Here is a 19557-nt window from a genome sequence, read left to right as displayed (position 1 = left end):
TGTTTCAGACAGATGAAAGGTCCACATTGTCAGTCTGCATGCATTTATGGAGTGAAATGAAAACAGCAGCGAGTGGAACCAGCTCAAAGGAACCTCCCACCTCTCCGTTTACTTTGATGAAGCACAAACCAGGAACATGACCTTAAATTAAAAATGTTCTGACCTCATGTTGCAGACACCTTTCTGACAAACTTGAGTTAGTCTCAGAGGTTCAGCACAGTTGTGAAATATCTCATACACACTTGTTCTGTGTTTGCTCTACTCACAGTTTGGGTTTAGCCAGCACTGGAGGTGGCTCCTTGTTGATTGAAAGCTGAGCAGCGTCTTCGTCCGACTGGCTGGACATATCACTGGGTTCTTCCTCTGGCATTTTGAAGCGCACACGCAGACCCACTCTGGAGCTGGAGCGGGAGACTTTGTGTTTCGTCTGGGTGCCTGTCTTTAGGCAGGAGTTAGGAGGGGGATCTGGGAGTGGGACTGTGATTGGGCTGCCGTTCTGATGGTTTGCAGTCCCCTTCATTGTAAGGTTCTTGTTCAGTGACGGTTGAGAGATGTCCTGCTCAGATGAAGACGTTACTGCACTGAAAGGTTTTATGCATGAGGCCACCTGGCTGCTGCTCTCTGGTTCTGGACAGGCTCTCCTGCAGTCAGGAGGGCCCTGCTGGAAGGAAGAATCTAACTTCTTAGTGCTGGTGTTGCATGAGTTCAGACAAGAGCTGCTTATGGTAGCAGGATCCAGACTGGGTAGACTGGTGTAGAGGCGGTCTGGACCCATCATGCTGGAGCTGTTGGGGTCCAGACAAAATGGGCTGCTGCTGAAGGACTCTAGGCATGAAGTGCTGGAAGTGACAGGGTCTGTGAAGATGTTCTTTGTAAAGGGTGTGAGGCTGTGAGCTGTGTTGGCCGTGTTAGCTGAGGGGAACGGTTTTTGGCTCGGGTCCACTGTGAGGCTGCTGAACGGCCTGGCATGAATGTTGGTGCTACTAGCTGATGAGAAACAGAAGGAGATGCCTGTCAGTTAAATGCATTTTAATAAGTACATGGATGTTTTATGTGATGAATAATGTTACCTGTCACTGTGAGTGCTGCAGTGCTTGTAGTGGATCCATACTGGTTGCTTACTGAACAAGTAAACATCCCTGAATCTTCACGGCTGGCTTTAGTGATGACCAGAGTGCAGATCTCGTCTTAGAAGTGGAAAAAAAAGACATACTTACATACAGAAGATGCTTTAACTACCAGAACACCTCATCATTATTATTTCTCAACTAGTCAAAGTGTAACATGAGCTGCAAGCTAAAGCAGGTCGAAGTGATCGGCCATGGTACACCACAGACAGAGAGACTGCCTTTTAAGGTCCCAAGTCAGGAGAAGCAGCCCTGGCTTATTCTCAGAGGAAGAGCATAAGCCCGAGCCACGCAGAGCAAACAATTACTCAAGCAGAGTCATATGTGCATGAACAGACCGGCAGCTTCAGTGCTTTGTTTTTGACTGAGAGTTAAATGAAATATGTACCTGATTCAGTCGGAGATCTGGGCTCTGAAACAGAAACAAAACACATGTTGTGATGAAATAACAACAAACATTAAAGTGTAGAGTTTGAGACTATCACTGATTATAAACCACTCAGAATTATGATGCCAAATTTCACAATGAAACTTAAAGCTGCTGTGAGGAACTTTTGATTTATATCAATTTTGGTGCCCCCTTGTGGACAAAGTGATACCTCTTATCTCTTTTTTTGTACATGCAAAGGTAGTGTTTTCAACAAAAACCTCACCCTGCTGTCTTTTAACAGCCATATGAATCACTCAATGTGATTATTTGCCATGAAAACAGCCAGAAAAGGGTGTTCCTAAGGACAAATGTCAATCATGTGGTCTGACACCTACCCCCTCTGAGTGGTTTAAGGCATTCAAAATGACAACAGAGAAGGTATCAGTGTTGTTGTTCATGGTCTTGTTTGCTTTTGAAGGTCATAAAGAGGCATCAGTGTCGGTTTCAGTCTGTTTCTCAGCTGGTGAAAAACTCCTCACAGGGCCTTTAAGAAAACATTACTGTATTTCTCACATGCTAAAACACTAAACCCTATTGTCTGAACCAAACTCTTAGTGTCTGAACCCATGTATTGAATCAGTCACTCTTTTGGCACTTTTCACCTGTTAGACACAACTTCAAACACATTCTCACTCACTAAAACACATGTTGCACTGTGATGCACTTGTGTTGCATAAAGGTAAGCACAGGTAGCAAAAGTGAAACACATTTGAAGCCCAGGAGTCACAGCTTAAACACAACCACTCAAAACTGATCACACTTGTGGCTAATGATGTGAGGAAACCAATATAAGCCAGTTCAGAGAGCACTGGTTGTTGAAGGTTGTACAATGGACAGAGATAATCTGAGAGGCAGAGGAAGAGTGTGCGTAAGAGGTGTTTGAGGAGGAAGAGGAGGGGAGCGAAATGGAAAAAGAGAAAGAACAGTAACTTCTGATGAAATCTGAGCTACTGTGACAGAGCATGTTCTTCTCATTTCTATCTGTGTTTACTTTATTTTGACTGGATACAGGTGGTACACTCATTTATCCTACTGTGAATAATAAACATGATTTCTACAGCTTCATGTGCTGAGCATTGTGTTTTCAGTTTTTTGATGCAGTGTGTAATGACTGCTCAGTATTGTTTGAATTTTGATTGACTCAGGATATGATCTGACAACGTTTTTTGGTTTGGAAGAGTCAGAGGTTTGGTGAATGTAGTTTGAAAATTGAGTTTTGTGCTTATGGTGTTGAGAAAATCATGGTGGATGTCAAGAAATGTGTTTTAGCAATTGAGAAATACTGTAATATAACGCTAGGGACAGGTTGCAAACAGACAGGAACACTTTTAAAATGTGTAGTCTGTGTGTTCTCAGAGGGGGGATTGCACCACATTAGCACCAAGAATTGCTCATCGCTCTTGCTATCTGCTCCATCTCAAGGTCTAATTCAAGCTCTAATGATTTTCAAGGACAAAAGAGCCCACAAAGTTCTTCAGCTCTGCACAGTTTCCCCCGGTTTTGCTCCTGTTCCTCCCTTATGTGTCCACTGAAGGTAAATCTACACTTTCCTTGAAACAATTTTGAGTATTCATCACATTTCCTGTTTACATCTAGATCCTATATTTAGCTTTCCATAATAAAATCTTGGGTTTAGACTCTCAAAGTAGGCTCACCTAATATTTCTACATGAATATGTTTGACTAGATCCACCCCTGTAGGCACACCAATGATCTTATGACAGAATAAACTGTGAGATTAAAAAGTATTTTAGACTAAACTGACTTTAAAATATTCCTTCAAAACAGCATGTCAAATGCTGCTGCAGGAGGAACCTGTTAATCTCATCTGTTGAGTTCATCTGCATGTTCAGACTTTGTGTGGCAGCGGGACAGCTTACTTTTCTGGTGCATCTGGAAGTTAAGAGACTCCGCTACCAGTTTTCCATCTCTGTACCAGTCCACTTGAGGTGATGGCCCCCCCTTCACTCGGCACTCTAGCACCACCAGCTGGCCCTCTGATGCAAGGAGTTCCTGCAGGCTCTTGTTGGACAGACGTGGTGGATTACACATCAGTACACACAGTATTTTGCAGCTTTCTGCATCTTTTTGAGAGTTACACTACCTTTGTGAACACAGGGGCAGCCATTGTCTGTTTCTCATCCATCACTTGAATGTGGTTGTTGTTCAAGGGTTGATTCTGAGGACAAAAGAAAAAAGATGTATTCATTAAAAGGTTAAAAAATCTCACTGAGGAACATTTATCCAAACAGCTGTTTTACCTCAGCGTGGGGTGTGTATGTTGTAGATGACGGGACAGGCAGCATAGAGAAAGTTACTGAATTCAAAGGTAATGATGTGGCTTTCGTTGTAGCTGTCATCATGGGCGATGGTGTGGATATGACTGAGACAGACGCTGACACATCCTGAGCCGCTGAGAGTTCTGTATCACTCTGAAACTCAACAGGAAACGACCTCACAGCAGTCTCCTCCTCCTCCTCATCCTGGAGAAGGTGTGCTCTTGATGCCACAGGTGTTTTAGACAGCTCTGGGACCAGGAGGATGGTGGCTGTTGTCTGGACTGGAAGAGGACCCTCTAGGGTTATTGGGTTAGTTGGTAGAGAGGGGAGGTGTTCAGACGGTCTCTCAGGTCCTGATGCTGGACGGGCTGATGGAGGGCCCTCTTCTGCAGAGACAGTTTGGCTTGATGACTGAGGTAAAGATTTCCTCTGTGACCTTTGGAAAATGAGAGGAAGAAGAAAGTTCTGGTGTTGTTGAGAAGTAGAAGGCTAAAGATCCATTGAAGTTATTGTTGAATTAATAAACTCACTGGACTACATGTCCAACGTTGTGGTCTACTTCAGAATCCGAAGAAGAGGCACCTGTCAGTTAAAACAAATCCACAAGCTTCATCACCAACAGTGTTCCTCTTAAAGGGTTGTTTCATAGAATTTAAATTAAAATAGATGAAACACGCAGAGGAAGCGTGAATCTCTTTTCTATATACAAATAGATTTTTCCAACATGACCGTCTGTGAGCTAGTAAATTAATAAATACGCTACTTGAATTTATGAGCTAAGACAGAGTTCTTAGCAGTAAAGGCCATCACTGATGGTCTCAGCAGATGTGTGTCTAACATGAGTCTGGTCCTGCTGGAGGTTTATGCCTGTTAAAGGAAGTTTGTCCTTGCCACTGTAACTTGCTAAATGCTGCCAAGTGCTCTGCTCATGGTGGATTAAGATGAGATCAGACTGAGTCCTGTCTGTAAGATGGGACTGGATCTGATCCTGTCTTGATGTTGGGTCTTTGTTAATAATAGAACATAGAGTACAGTCTAGACCTGCTCTGTTTGGAAAGAGTCTGAGGAGAACATTTGATGTAATTTGGTGCTATAGAAATAAAGATTGATTGATTGATTGATAATCGCTTTAATCAGAGATGGAAACAGTATATATTCTACACAGTACTCAAGTAAAAGTACAGTTACTCTGATGCAATTTTGATTAGCAGAAGTTGAAAGTACTGGTCTGTGAGTCTACTTAAGTATACATATAAGCACATTTTTAAAAATGTTCTCAAAGTACTGAGAACTTGTCTTCCTAAGCTATTTGTTGAAGTAAAACCAAACAGAGAACATAACTGTGTGAAAGTTTCTTTCAGGCTGAATTTATTGAATATTTTTGTTGAACCTATTTTCAGTATTGCACTTTGTATATGGTCTCCCTGCATCATCATCATGACCTCCCTTGGAGTTCACTGTAAACTGTCAGGCTCACAGGTAGGCGCATAATCTGCAGGGTAGAATAAACTGGTCTGGTGTTTCCACTTGGTTTTGTCTGATATGGTGCTCCAGTGGTACTACTCGTACTTCTTAACATCCCACATTTCACCTTCAACTGTTAATACAAAGAAAAAAGAAAAAATAAGAGACAAACAGAAGAAATACCTTCAACATAGATCTCAGCTGACGTGGAGTCAGTGCCGTAGCAGTTCGACGCAAAGCAAGAATAGCGTCCGGTATCTTCCTCAAAAGCCTCTGAGATGACCATAGAGTGCAGATCTCCATCTGCAATGATCTGAATGTTCGGGCTGGTCTCCAGTTCCTTGCCCTCGCAAAACCACCTGAGAAAAAGAAAACAGGGACAGAAAACTGCTTAAAATGTAGCTCCACAAGATCATTACACAGATATTTTTCTATACAAATATCATATTAAATAGTTTTTCATTATTTCAAACATTTAGAGGGGAATGCTCACTTTTGTGTATTTCACATAAATCATATTCTGGAGAGTTATTGAGTAATGCTTATATGAGAGATGTACAGTTTTGCAATTGCACGGCATCTCAGCTAAACAAATGCACACATGATTTCATGTGGCAGTGATCATTAGAAAACATTTCAATATTCCAATTTATCATACATAATAATACATTTTAATACATAAAAAACCTATAAAACAAATCTTTGTACTGTTTTGTTAATGAGACAGGTAATTCTATAAATTTAAAGGTTAAACTAAATGTGATGTATTAAAAAAAATAACAGCATGTTGGTCAAAAATTCACAAAGCTTATTAATGGTGATTTAATCATTTTCTGATGAATTGAAAATTAAAATCAGACTGATTTTGTGATTTTTTAATGCATCAAATAGAAACTCAAAGCTCTCTGAGAAATACAAATAAATTGAAATAAAATAAAAATAATAAATAATATAAAATTATAGTATAATAAAAATAACAATGATAATAAAGTAATTATAAAGTATGCATAAAATATAATAATAATAATAATAATAATAATGATAATAATAATAATAATAATAATTATAATGATAATAATAATAATAATAATAATAATGATGATAATAATGATAATAATAATAATAATAATAATGCTAATAATAATAATAATAATAATAATAATAATAATAATAATAATAATGATAATAATAATAAATGAAAATATGTTTTTTATTATAATAATTATATTAATAATGATGAGTTTTTTATAGACCAAGTTTCAAAGCGCTTAATAAATAAAAACTTTAACTCAAATTACATTCAAATCAAGATGGATTACAGATATTCAAAGGCTAATAATAAAGCCTAAAAATATTTGACACTATAAAACAAGTTAAAAATCAATCAAGACAAATGATAATACATAAAAAAATGAGTAAGGTCTAATTCTTCAATAATACAAAGTTAAAGAGTTAAGTGCAGCTAAGCCAGTGGTCAGGACAAAGAGACAATATATGAGTGAGTTTCAAGTAGAGATTTAAAAGAGAACTCTGAGTCTGCCTGTCTGACGTCTTCAGTCAGGGAGTCCAACAGCTGTTGAGCCTGAACTGCAAATGCTCATTCACCTCTTGTGACCAGTCGACATTTAGGAACCCTGAGTAGGACCTCAGGCAGCAGTCAGGCTCAAAGAGTGTTAGCAGTTCACGGATATAGCATTTGGTCACTTGTCCTGCTATTTGTTTAAAGCCTGGCAGCAGCAGTTTGAATTAATGTTGGATGTTGTGCTTACTGATGCCTGCATGAGTACATTACAGTAGTCAAGTCTGGAGGAAATACATCTATAGATCACTTTTCCTGAGTCGGAAGGAGAAAAGATAGACCAGGTTTTAGACAACTGCCTCAACTGAGCAAAACAGGAGAGCATAACTTTGATCATGGACCTCTTTAAGGTCATTATTAGATAGACACCGAGGCTGGAGGACAGATTCTAGCTAGAACTGGTGGAAAAGGGGGTAATGACAATAACTTCTTATTGGGATTCCTTCACAGCTTGATACAAAAAGGCAACTGGTGGACAGAGCTAGAAAATATAAGCCTCTGAGTTGTTGGTGTGCTAATGGTAGCCACATGAGGTTGTTAGTAGAGTCGCTGGCCTAGTTCCTGAGATTCTTTCAGGTCATCGGCTCTCTGTGGAGGAAGAGGCATTTCCAAGCATCTTTGACAGACAGGAAATGAACCTGTGGCTCTTGACTGGAGCCGTCTCAGAGCTATGTCGACAGTAGAAACTAGATTGACATTTGAAAGATCTGATTGTGGTTCATAAAAGAAATTAGCTGAGTGGACACCATGTGCCAAGTCATAGGTCTAAAATTACTTAAAAACAAAGGGATCAAGAGAGAGTTCTGAAGAGAGGGTAAACTGTAGTATGTTTAAAGAAGGCGGGGAAAAACCCAAACGATAGTGAACAATTAATAATACATAAAAATCCTTTTCACCTTACATATGCTTCGTCTCGGTATTATCATGAGGAAACCCTCCATAAATGTTCACTGTTCTTCAGATGATACTATTCTACTACTTCTGACCTGCAAAGCTCTTAATGGTCAGACACCAACATATCTTAAAGAGGTCATAGTGCCCTATTACCCCTCTAGAACACTACGCTCCCAACATGTAGGCCTGCTCATCATGACTGAAGTCTCTCAAAATAGTATGGGAGGTCAATCCTTCAGTTATCAGGCCCCTCTCCTTTGGAATCATTTACCAGTCAGGGTCCGGGAGGCAGACACCCTCTCTACTTTTAAGAGTAGGCTTCAAATTTTCCTTTTTGATAAAGCTTATAGTTAGAGCTTGATCAGGCTTGGACTAGCTATTAGTTAAGCTGGTATAGGCTTAGACTGCCGGGGGAGCTAACACACTGGGATCCTGTCTTTCCCTCTCTCTCCTCTCTCTGCCTGTCTCTTACTTTAACTCTCCCTGTCCCATTAAAGTTACTAAGCATAGACCTTTCTGGAGTCCCTGAGCTCCCTTGTCTTGTAGGTTCCTCTGGATCTCTGCTGCTGTAGATGTGTCAGACTCCAGCTGCTACAACTACTATTATCTCTCACCACTATCATCTCTCTCTCTCTTCATCTCCCTCTATCCCTCTCTCCAACACGGTCTCAGCAGATGTGTGTCTAACATGAGTCTGGTCCTGCTGGAGGTTTCTGCCTGTTAAAGGAAGTTTGTCCTTGCCACTGTAACTTGCTAAATGCTGCAAAGTGCTCTGCTCATGCTGGATTAAGATGAGATCAGACTGAGTCCTGTCTGTAAGATGGGACTGGATCTTATCCTGTATTGATGTTTGGTCTTTGTTAATAATAGAAGAGCCTGAGGATAACATTTGTTGTGAATTGGTGCTTTATAAAAATGATGGATCGATTGACTGAATAATACAATATGTGGACAACTTGTCTGAAACATAGCTTTAGACAGGTGAATATTTCTCTGATATGGTTTAGAGTTAAGGGAGGGCAAGAGTTGAAAAAGGGCTCCCTGAATACAGGATTGAATTTTTTCCTTATAACTTCATTTTGTCTGTGAAATTGTTATAGTATAGTTCACAATTCTCTATTGAGGATTAGACAGGCTGACTTGGTGGGGACCAATAACAGGGCTCTAGGTTTACGACCGTGATTAGCACGAGACTTGAAAAAGTAAGGATTCCATGCTTTTCGGACTAAACTGTGGACACACGTTGTTAGAGAGCAGTAAGGGAAATACTTTTATTAAGTTATATTTTTTGGCCTTTTTGCCTTTATTTGATAGGACAGTGAAGAGAGACAGTAAATGTGGGGAGTAGAGAGCGGGGGAAGACATGCAGGAAATGGTCCACAAGCCGGGAATTGAACCGGCGACCCCTGCAACGAGGACTGTAGCCTCTGTATGTGGGGCGCTTAGACCGCTGGGCCACCAGCGCCCCATAAGGGAAATAGTTAATGTGTCCTTTTGTCACTCCCTCTCTGCAGTAACCTCTGCAGAACCACTTTCACATCAGACACATGCTTCTGATAGGTCTTGAAAAAAAGATAAGGACTTCATATCAAATACGAGTTTATAATTGAAGTCTGAGTCACTAACAACAGGGTCTGCTGTGTCTGCCTTTAGCTGACTCATTCTGTTAGAGTGAGATTGAGAGGGACACTCAAAGCTAATCGAATAAAAACCCTGAAAGCTATCTGAAAAGAGTAACCACTGAAATCACAAATGATTGAAAGGGAGAAAGAAAAACACCAAAAATATTACTGAGGATAAACAAACAGGCTGCTTCAACCAGACAATGCTTGGGTATGAACATACACTGTATGAATAATGGAAGTAGTATCCGTGACGTCACCCATGTGTTTCTGAAACGTTGTTTTGAAGCCAATCGTCAGTGGGAGCCATATTGGAAATGCTGAACTCACTCTAACTTCTGTCAAGCTAGTGTGATGTAAAGAGGCGGGCTTTGAGCCTCCTAGCCAACAGCTACAGTGTTCCCGCCTGTCAATCAAGTCAGCTGTGCCTCTCATAATGGAAAACTCGTTATCTTAGTATCTTCGAAACTGCTGCGTTGTGAAAAAATCACCCCTGTACAGTGTGTGCCGATCAAGAAATGAGCTATCCAGATTACACTCGTTTTTTGAACCAGGCTGTAAACATGTTCATTTCTGCTGTAAAGATCGTCTTCTTTGAATTGGTGTGTATGTGGTTTCCGGTACTTCCAGAGCCAGCCTCAAGTGGACACTTTATGAACTGCAACTTTTTCACTTCTGCATTGGCTTCAATTCTCGGGGCCGGAGGTTGTCACCCTTAGAAAACACCAAAACGGCCCTGGTGGCTCCTTTGGCTCTGTCTTGGGGGGCTGTGGGGGCGGTGTTGTGGAGGTGTTCCTTGGGGGGGCTGCGGGATCTCTCCCCCCTCGCCCCCCTTTCCTCCTGCTGGGTGACCCGGGGGTCGCCCTGGGTGCCCCGGCGGTACCTGTTTGCTTCCGATCTGGGTCCTTGGCTTGTCCCCTGGCATGGGTCTCCCGCTGCGCGTTGGGTCCTTCGGTCTGACTGCTCTCGGGGCCCGGGTGCTGGGCTGAACCGCTCGGCTGATCTGACCCAAGTGGTATCATCTGCACCAGTGGTGGTCTTGTTACACAAATAGAACACAGCACGGCGGCAACCCTCTGCGACCCAAGCTCCAGTAATGATTGTGGACATTAAGGGTTGCTTAATCATTAGTATCACCACACGGGTTTTTTGGCGTCATGGTGAGATGGTCCCTCTCCATCTAAGTGTCTTAGGTCTCTCTCTCCTTCTCTTTCCCTGTCCCTTTGTATATCCTTATGTAATCTTTCTTTTACTTTCTTTTATTATTTGTTTTGGTCCACCTAGGTGTGCACGCCCTCTTTTACAGAACATGATATTAGCTGTCAATAAAAGATAGGCCAGAGTTCTAAGAGGGATGGTGATGGTCGCATGCACACAGTCACAAGCACAGAAGAAAAAGGTTTTCTTTCTTTTCTTTTGCTGCAAGAATAAATTGCATTAATATTTGACAGTTTGTGACAAACATGACACAAACCAGAAATATATATGCAGACAAGAGAAGAAAGAAAAAAAAAAAAAAAAAAGGAAAGAAAAAAAGAAAAAAAGAAAACACCAAAACAGCCTAATAGTCTTTAAGGGTGAACAGAAAAGGCTTTGATACAAATAGGCAAAATGTCAAACAACTACTTTCTTATAGAAACTAGAAACTGCAGCAAACACACTGAAAAGGGTAATATTTGTGTTTATGCAGACATACACCTTGATAACACACAGAGGGAACCAATAACTATCTCTGAAGGTGAGACAGTGAGTCAACTCAGAGCACTGAAACTCAATGGTATATAAAGTACTCACACATTGGGCTAATACTATGAAACGAGTTCAACATATCTCAGACCTCTTTTCCTGATCCAGCTTCACTTAACCTAACAAAGGAGATCGAGAAAATCTGTCACACAAAGCTGGTTATCAACATGTTGAGTCAATCCAGAATTATCCTGAGCACGCTCACATGAACAGGGCGGAGAAGGCAACATGTGACCAATCACAGACACGGACAGAAAATATGAAGAAGTTAAACACATAATCCAGATTAACTTCAACACAGCTGAGTTTGAAACATGAAGGAAGAACTGAGAGATAAGACGAAAACACTGAGAGTGAATGTACTAATGGCGTCTTATTTCTCATCATTTATAGCAGATAGATCTGACTAAAATAACTCTGTTTATTCTTCATTAGATATATCTGACTATAATAACTCTGTTTATTCTTCATTAGATATATCTGACTAAAATAACTCTGTTTATTCATCATTAGATATATCTGACTATAATAACTCTGTTTATTCATCATTAGATATATCTGACTATAATAACTCTGTTTATTCATCATTAGATATATCTGACTATAATAACTCTGTTTATTCATCATTAGATATATCTGACTATAATAACTCTGTTTATTCCCTGACAGTGATCTCTCTCTCTGATTTAATCTTGTGTCGTGTGTGTTTTAAGTTTAAGTTATAGACATAATATTTCACCTGCAGCCATGATGGTATCAAACTGAGGGTGCTGTGGAGAAATACAATTGAAAACACAATTTAAGGGATATGCCCACATAGTTTTAATACAGTACAACATCTTCACCTGATTAACATATTTTAGCTTCTGTTTAAGTATGCTGTCAGGAAATATAATCAATAACTGTCATCAGTATTTTATATGTAAAATCATACAGGTAGATAAAGTGTCCTGCCCCCCCTCACAGAGATCCACAATCGTGCGAGCTGAATGGTCAGTCACATGAGAGGCTGTAAGCCTGTCAGTTATCCATGATACCTATGACAGCGATCTGTACAAGATAGCACATGTGAGTGAGTGAAGAGGTGGGTGGATGTGTGTGTGTGTGTGTGTGTGTGTGGTATGAGTCCAATGCTAGTGAGAGTAACATGGAGTCTGTAGGTTTTGTTCCTTTGGCACTGTGGTGTCCTCAGGCTGTTTGAGGAGCAGGGGCACCTGCTGTATGCCATGAGGCACTAGTGCACTAAAGTTGCCTCTAGCAACATTTTGTAGGCCATGAAGCTCTTCTCTTTTTTGTCTCTCTTTGATATTTTGAAATCATAAGACAGTTGCAGACCTGGTTCTAGCCTGCCAGCTGTACGTGCTGATGAAAGTTAGCCTGGATGTTCCACAGATGTGGAAGAGTTTTTCTCACCCCTGATACTCACTGTATAGGGTTCATTTAAACATATTGAGGCATGGACTGGCCTAGACCCCTGAACTTCTTGTCACAGAGGCGCATGCTGTCACAGTTGGTAGCTGCACATAAAGAATCATCTCTGTGAGCACAGGTTCACCACAAGGCTGTTTCCTGAGCCCACAGCTGTTCAACCTACAACTGCACTGCCTGATTCAACACAATGTTCACTGACGGGACGATAGTGGTGGGTCTCGTCAGTGACAGTGATGAGTCTGCAAACAGGATGGAGGTGGAGCAGCTTGCAACATCGTGCACATCTCATAATCTCTCCCTCAACATCAACAAAACAACAGAGATGGCGATTGACTTCAGGAGATTTGGCACACCTTCACATGCCACTGACCACCCTTAGCACGGCTGTGTAGAGGGTCATCAGCTTCAAGTTCCTGGGACTGCACCTTGCACATGGCCTGACCTCCAATATCAACGCCTCAGCCATTGTTAAGAAAGCAAAGCAGCTCAACTCCTGTTGGGGACTAAAAGAGGCAGGTCTGCTCCTCCACAACTCACCACCTTCTACAGAGGCACCACTCAAAGTGTTCTTTCTTATCGCCTCACTACCTGGTTCTGCAGCTGAGAGGTGTCTGATCAAGATCAGCTGAACATGATTGTAAAGACAGCCAGTAGGATCACTGGTTCCCCTCTCCACAGCGTACTGGAGATTTACTCTCAAAGCTGTGTCTGCAGAGCCACCAGCATCATCAAGGACCCTCATCACCCTGCTCATGGGCTGTTTTCAAAACCCACTGCTTCATACTACCTACGAATGCAGTCTGTAGTATGACTGTTCTGTTTGGTCTATTTTAAGTATGCTGGGTCAGGCTTCACTGGTTTTTGGTTTTGAAAAGCAGAAGTAAACAAGGTGCCTTTTTATTCTTGCACAGATGTGCCCATTGGCCTAATGACTATTCCCGTCAAACATGAGGTGAAATACTTGATCATAGAATGAATGCAAAACACAAAGGAAAGGGCAGAAAACTATCTCAAGGATGAAATATTGAATATGAAATCATTGGTAATGGTTAACGAGAGATCTTATTATCCAAAGCTGAAGGAATATCCAAACTGCTTTATCCATGCTCCTCTCTTCATGTTACTACTTTAAATATTACAAAGGTAAACTCTATAGTACAAAACTTCATATGGAGAAATAAAACACTGTATTTAAAAGTCACAGTCTGCCAAATAAGTGTAATAAGGGAGGATTAAAAACACTTTATTTTCAGGATGCATTTATGTAAATGATCTGATGGATGATCAAGGTAACTTCTTAGATTTAAACATGTTTAAGGAAATACCTTACAATGCAGACTTTGTAAAACAGTCCTCTCTCTCTGGTTCAGATGATTCAAATACACTCACTCTTTCACAAGTACAGATGCTGCTGCTAACCTATGAACTTTATGACAATGCAAAAGCCTCCAAAACAAAAATAATAACTTATAAAGGGACATTAACAAGCAAATACTTTAAATTGTTGAGATGGGAAATAAAGTACATTTTAAGATAATCCTGCATCAGAGGTGTGGAAGAAATATTTGGTTTTCAAGTTGAAAAGCTGTGGACGTGCCAGACTTCAGCTGCTACAACTACTACTATCCGTCTCACCACTATCATCTCTCTCTCTCTTCATCTCCCTCTGTCCCTCTCTCCAACACGGTCTCAGCAGATGTGTGTCTAACATGAGTCTGGTCCTGCTGGAGGTTTCTGCCTGTTAAAGGAAGTTTGTCCTTGCCACTGTAACTTGCTAAATGCTGCAATGTGCTGTCATCAGCCCCAACACACACATATCAGAAGAGGGGGATCAACTAACAGAATGTTTCCCAAAGCACCATAATGTTTTTGACTGTCAATATAATATATATTGACCTTGTGTTCATGTGTCAAGTTGTCTTGAAGTGTATAAAAGTGTATAAAAGTGTATAAAAGCAGAGTGTTTTGTATCTTTAAACAAGTTTGAAAACATGCTACAACACTCTAAGTGTCCCTCTCCTCAGTCTCTCTGACAGCTGTTGTTGTGTGAGAGGATGTTCATATCATCGTGTTACCCCAGCAGGCAGGTCAGATAGTCTGCTACTTGCAGCAAGTGAATCAGCAGTGTAAGCAGCCAGAGATTCAGGGGCATCAGTTTCAGTTTAGTGAATGTGTTTTTAGCAGAGGTTGGATGAAGTGATTGTTTATTAACGGTAGCTGGCTAATGTTAGCAGCTATGTATGTCCATTAGGCTTTTTTCAGGGTGACACAGACTTCACTTTGATGGTCCCGAGAGAAAGAGAGCTGTCCCCAGAGTCTGTCTCAGAGAAGAACTGACACGGTGCCGACACGTACTGGATATACTTCCAGCTAAAGATAACCTACAACTAAAGTTACCAGCTCGCTTGAATTGGAAACAATCTAAAAACCAAACTACCGCCAGAAACCGCTAACTAACTCCAATAATCCAACAACAAAATCATCAAAGTAGGAAGTAATATCAGTCTGTCCAAATTCTTGTCAACCAAGTTTGCCAAGCCGGTCACATAATTTTATAAGGTTGAACCAAATACGTCACCAAACACAAGATTAGCCAGTAAAAAAATAAATTGCAGTAGCTAGGATTCAACCTGTAGAGGGCGTCTCTAAGCGCATTTTCAACATCATTTGAAGAATTTAATACTTTTTATTAACCGGCTCTCTTACTGATCTTCCGGCTGTGTAAGATGCTTGACTCTGATTGGTCAAACCCAAATGCAACCCCTTGACAACAGTTATTACTTTTCACTAACATGAGCAACACCAGAGACAAACTGATCACACGTCATGTCAAATCAATCCACAGAAAAGAGTTCAGACACATTTAGCTTCTGCTTGTTGACACCACAGACCGTAAGGTGAGGTAAAACCGTTAGCTTCTGTTAGCATCATATTGGTAAGCAATGTGGCTAAAACGTTAGCTTCTGTTAGCATGCTAAATCAGCAGACTACAGATATTTTCATATTGGATTCTGTCCATCAATCTGATGAAGGAGCGGAGCAGGTGAGAGAAACTTTAGGTTAGTGATCTCTACAAAGAAAGTTAAACCATGAGCGGTGGTGATGAGAGCAGCAGGGTTCAAAGTTGAGACATTAGTTTCTTTTTAAAGGTGTGTGAACCGCAGAGCTCAGAGAAGAAGGAGAGCTGAATGAGGACAGTTTCATGTTCAATCCACCACAACAGGCAGAGAAGAATCCATCACCATGGAACGATCACTGATGAGGAATCACTGGGACTATTTTTTAAAAACTGTAAACATAAATCATTTAAATCAATAAAATAATCTTTAATCAATGATTTAGACAACTTGTTTGTATTTTAAGTTAGTATCTGGGTAATAAGCAGGATAATGTATGATGAGCAGGTAGATAGGAAATAGAATCCAGACAGTTAGTTACTCTTTAAATCCAAGACTGTTGTTGCTCTGAGCAGCTGTTTCATGATCTTTCCTCTGTTTTTAAAAATGTAAGAATGAGGGTACCTTGTGATTTTATAGCAGCTGTATCTTTAGTGCAACTTTGCACCCTGTTGACCATACACTAGTACACTGCTCCACACATTAATAAAAAAAGGTGACAACTGACAAAGATGATGATAATTTTCCCCTCTTAATATATTTAGAAATTGGTGACACGTCAAAGTAAAATCAGCTCTAAGCCTCTTTGTGTGTTCTTATGGTCACAACATCCTCACTACCTGTGATCAGTTTGACTCTGGTGTTGCTCATGTTAGTGGAAGTGAATAACTCTTGTCAAGGCGTACCTTTGGCAACATGTCCAATTATTCAGTGTAAGAACATAATGATGAAGTTGGAGCTCTACCTGTCCTTATCAGCAAGGTGTGTTGCATTCTTTACATTATCTATAGTGAGCACTTGAGGTCTTTTGGCTGCATAAAAGCTCTACAAATAAACAGGAAGGAACTCCACCAGACTCATGGATCACATGCATGAAGTCCTTTTTTACTATGACAATTCGAGCAGCTGTACCTTTCGCTGAAGATATAAAGAACTCCACACCTCCATAAACACTCTTCCTCATGCGTATTGAACATGTGGTACCTAAAAACAAATAACTTGCGTACCTTCTAAGAAATCTGAGACTGAGGTTTTATAACTGAGGCCCCCAAAGGTTGTAGTGTATTGTCAGTGTTCTGCTTGAGGTAAGTAATATCATTTCTCATGAGTAATGGTCTATATTGAAAGCATGAGTAGTAGAGGAATTTGCTGGCCTGTGAGGCAAAGATCCAGCTTGCTGCACCTGTTGAGGCTGTTTACCCTCTGGAACAGAGAGAAGATTCCCTTGGAGCTTTGAGTGGCTGACCCAGTCACTTACACGGATGCTAAATAAAGACTCAGGATACACAGTGCTATACCCTGACACACCACTTCATACATATTAAGCTCACTGCGCTATTTTCATCTTATAAATGATATTTAAAAAACACCTTAGCTTCAAAGACAGATGGAAGGAAGCCAACTGATAGAGCAGGAAACTGGGAAGAAAGAGTAGATGACCTGCTGCAAAAGGTAAAGGGTCAGATTTGAGCCCAGGCCGGCTCTTTCAAGGACTTTCATCTCTGGGACATGGGTTTAATAAGACCATAGAGGCAGTCACAGCATGCAGCCTTGCTGTGTCTCCTCAAGTCAAAGACATGCACCAATAAACCCCACATCTATCACTTCTGTTTAAGATCTTCAACGCTTTAGACACCCTCTATCCTGAGACTCTTTGGAAATGGAAATATTACCCCACAATTAAAGGAGAACAAAAACTCCCATGTTATGAAAACTTGTCAGCCTTACCGGACTTCGGGGACAGGTAACCCTTGTACAGTGCAGTCTAACTGGACCTTGATGCCCTCTGGAACCTCCCTGCTTTTCAGTTTCTGGATGAAGTGAGGAGGCTCACATGCAGGCCCTGGATGTGGACTTTCTGTCAAGGCAGAGCTGTCAGCCTCCACCTGCACCTCCTGGGATAAAGTGTCACACGTTTCAACAGTCCTGAAGTCCTGACACTCCCCGTACCCACTTTCAGAGTCCATCTGGACTTTTGGTGGGTAACTTGCAGCGGGGCTGGGTCTTTCTTTCTTCACTGTCATGGGCATGAGAGCACGCTCCCTGTTTTCATGGCTGAGGGGGGAAGCTGCGTCTTCATGCTGGCTCTTGCTCTGGTTCTTGTTTCTGTAGGTTTTGCACGACCTTGGCCGTACTCGTTTGGTGCTGTTGGCCTTAAAGAGAGAGGAGAGCTCCTCGATGAAGTCTGCTGCCTTGTTGAGGAACTCCTTCTTGGACTGGGTCTCTGGACCATATGCGGCATTCCTCACTGGCCCAGTAAAGTCGTTGAATCCTTCACTGGACTCTCTGCTGTCCCTGATTGTGTTTTCCTGCCTTGTGGTTGCTTTTAACTCCTTACAGTCTGCTGTCCAGTTTTCATGTGTTTCTGGAAGTTCTTTACAATCAGGGGCTGGATGAGAGAGGGGCACAGAGGCAGGAGCAGCAAAAAGAGCCGGTGAGTGGTTAACCAATGACACATATGGGGGTTCACAGGAAGAATTCAAGGCTGGGGTGCTGTTGGACGGGGTTAATGGTGTGATAGAGGCTTTGCTCTCCTCCTTCTCCACTTGAGGCTCCTGTCTGATGGCCTGGCACGCCAAGTTCACGCTCTCATCCAGCTCCTCTTGGCTGAGAAAGGCGGACAGGTCTGGGAACTGGGGATCACCGTGGCCCAAAGAGTCCTCCATCTTATCTTTGAGTGACCCATGGATCTGAAGATGTGAGGAGGGAGCGTCCGAGTGGTTCATCTGACTGTTGTTTTGGCGGGCTCTTGCCTCTGCCATGTAGCTCTCTCTTAAAACCTGAGACAGTGATGGTGGCTCTTGCATGCTGTGGAAATAATGCAAAGTGTTTGGTTACAGTCAACTCTTAAAAGTGTTAACAATAAAACTCTAAGATCAGTAGGAGAGCCTTTTTCACTTTAGTGCAACACAATGCTAATGCAGCTTACTTAAAATAAAGTGAACCCATAGTTTGCTGTGATATATGACTTGTTAATCCAAAGCTGTCTATAAAAAAACACGCTGAAAACAAGCAGCGGAAGTGACACGATGGGTCAGTTCATTTATCTGTTCATCAACAGGAGTACAACCCTTTCCTTCTGTCATTGCCAACGCCATTTAAGAGAGTTTACATTATTGTTCAAGTAATTAGAAGTGAAGATGTCCGATATATGAATTCATAGATTAAGTTATTGTCAGATTGATATCTACTAGTTGCCCTAATAAGCAATTAAGTAAAGTAAACACAACTTCAGTAAATAGAATTAATCTAAGATGCCATTAAACAACTAGTGATCAGTTAAACAAATGAATCATAAAGAGTTTGATTTGATCCTTGTGTATTTGTCTGTGACAGGGAATAGAATCCTATAGGCTAATTCTCAACTCAACTTAATCCATACAGCTCCTTTCATACATACAAGCATGCAGCCCAAAGAGCTTCACAAAGGTACAGAGAGACAGAAAATAATAGAAATGAGTAAAATAATAAAAGACAAAATCCTTAAAAAATAATGGCAGATAAAATAAAATCAATAAAGTAAAATCAATAAAATAAGTAAGGGTAGAACGTAAAATAAAAAAATAATTAAAGTTGTAGAGATCAGATAAATTCAAGAAATAAATAGATAACTAAATAAATATGTTAAGAAATGTTGTAAAAATAATAATATAAATAATCATAATGAAAATGACAATGGAAATAATAATTGCAATAATAATAATAATAATGCTAATAATACATTAAATAATAATAATTATAATAATAAGGACAACAGCAACAACAACAACAACAATGATAATAATAATAATTGCAATAATAATAATAATAATAATAATAATAATAATAATAATAATAATAATAATAATAAAAATAAACAGTCCATGGCTA

At 40.7% G+C, this 19557-nt stretch overlaps 1 protein-coding gene across 1 annotated transcript in view; it reads right to left on the bottom strand.

The window, feature by feature from the left end:
* mypn (myopalladin) overlaps positions 1 to 19557 on the bottom strand; it is a 33649-nt gene that overhangs the window by 12780 nt on the left and 1312 nt on the right. Inside the window, exons 2-10 of the mRNA XM_034682348.1 lie at positions 17416 to 18495; positions 5483 to 5658; positions 4366 to 4417; positions 3818 to 4271; positions 3661 to 3735; positions 3437 to 3578; positions 1516 to 1539; positions 1041 to 1187; positions 267 to 987 (exon numbers count right to left, since the gene is read on the bottom strand). Of these exons, the coding sequence (XP_034538239.1) occupies positions 267 to 987; positions 1041 to 1187; positions 1516 to 1539; positions 3437 to 3578; positions 3661 to 3735; positions 3818 to 4271; positions 4366 to 4417; positions 5483 to 5658; positions 17416 to 18495 (2871 nt within the window). The remainder of the gene's footprint in view (positions 1 to 266; positions 988 to 1040; positions 1188 to 1515; positions 1540 to 3436; positions 3579 to 3660; positions 3736 to 3817; positions 4272 to 4365; positions 4418 to 5482; positions 5659 to 17415; positions 18496 to 19557) is intronic.

Source organism: Notolabrus celidotus, chromosome 4 (genome assembly GCF_009762535.1).
Source record: "Notolabrus celidotus isolate fNotCel1 chromosome 4, fNotCel1.pri, whole genome shotgun sequence".
Lineage (NCBI taxonomy): Eukaryota > Metazoa > Chordata > Actinopteri > Labriformes > Labridae > Notolabrus > Notolabrus celidotus.
The sequence above is the reverse complement of the archived record's forward strand: the minus strand, read 5'-3'. Positions and strand labels throughout refer to the sequence as shown.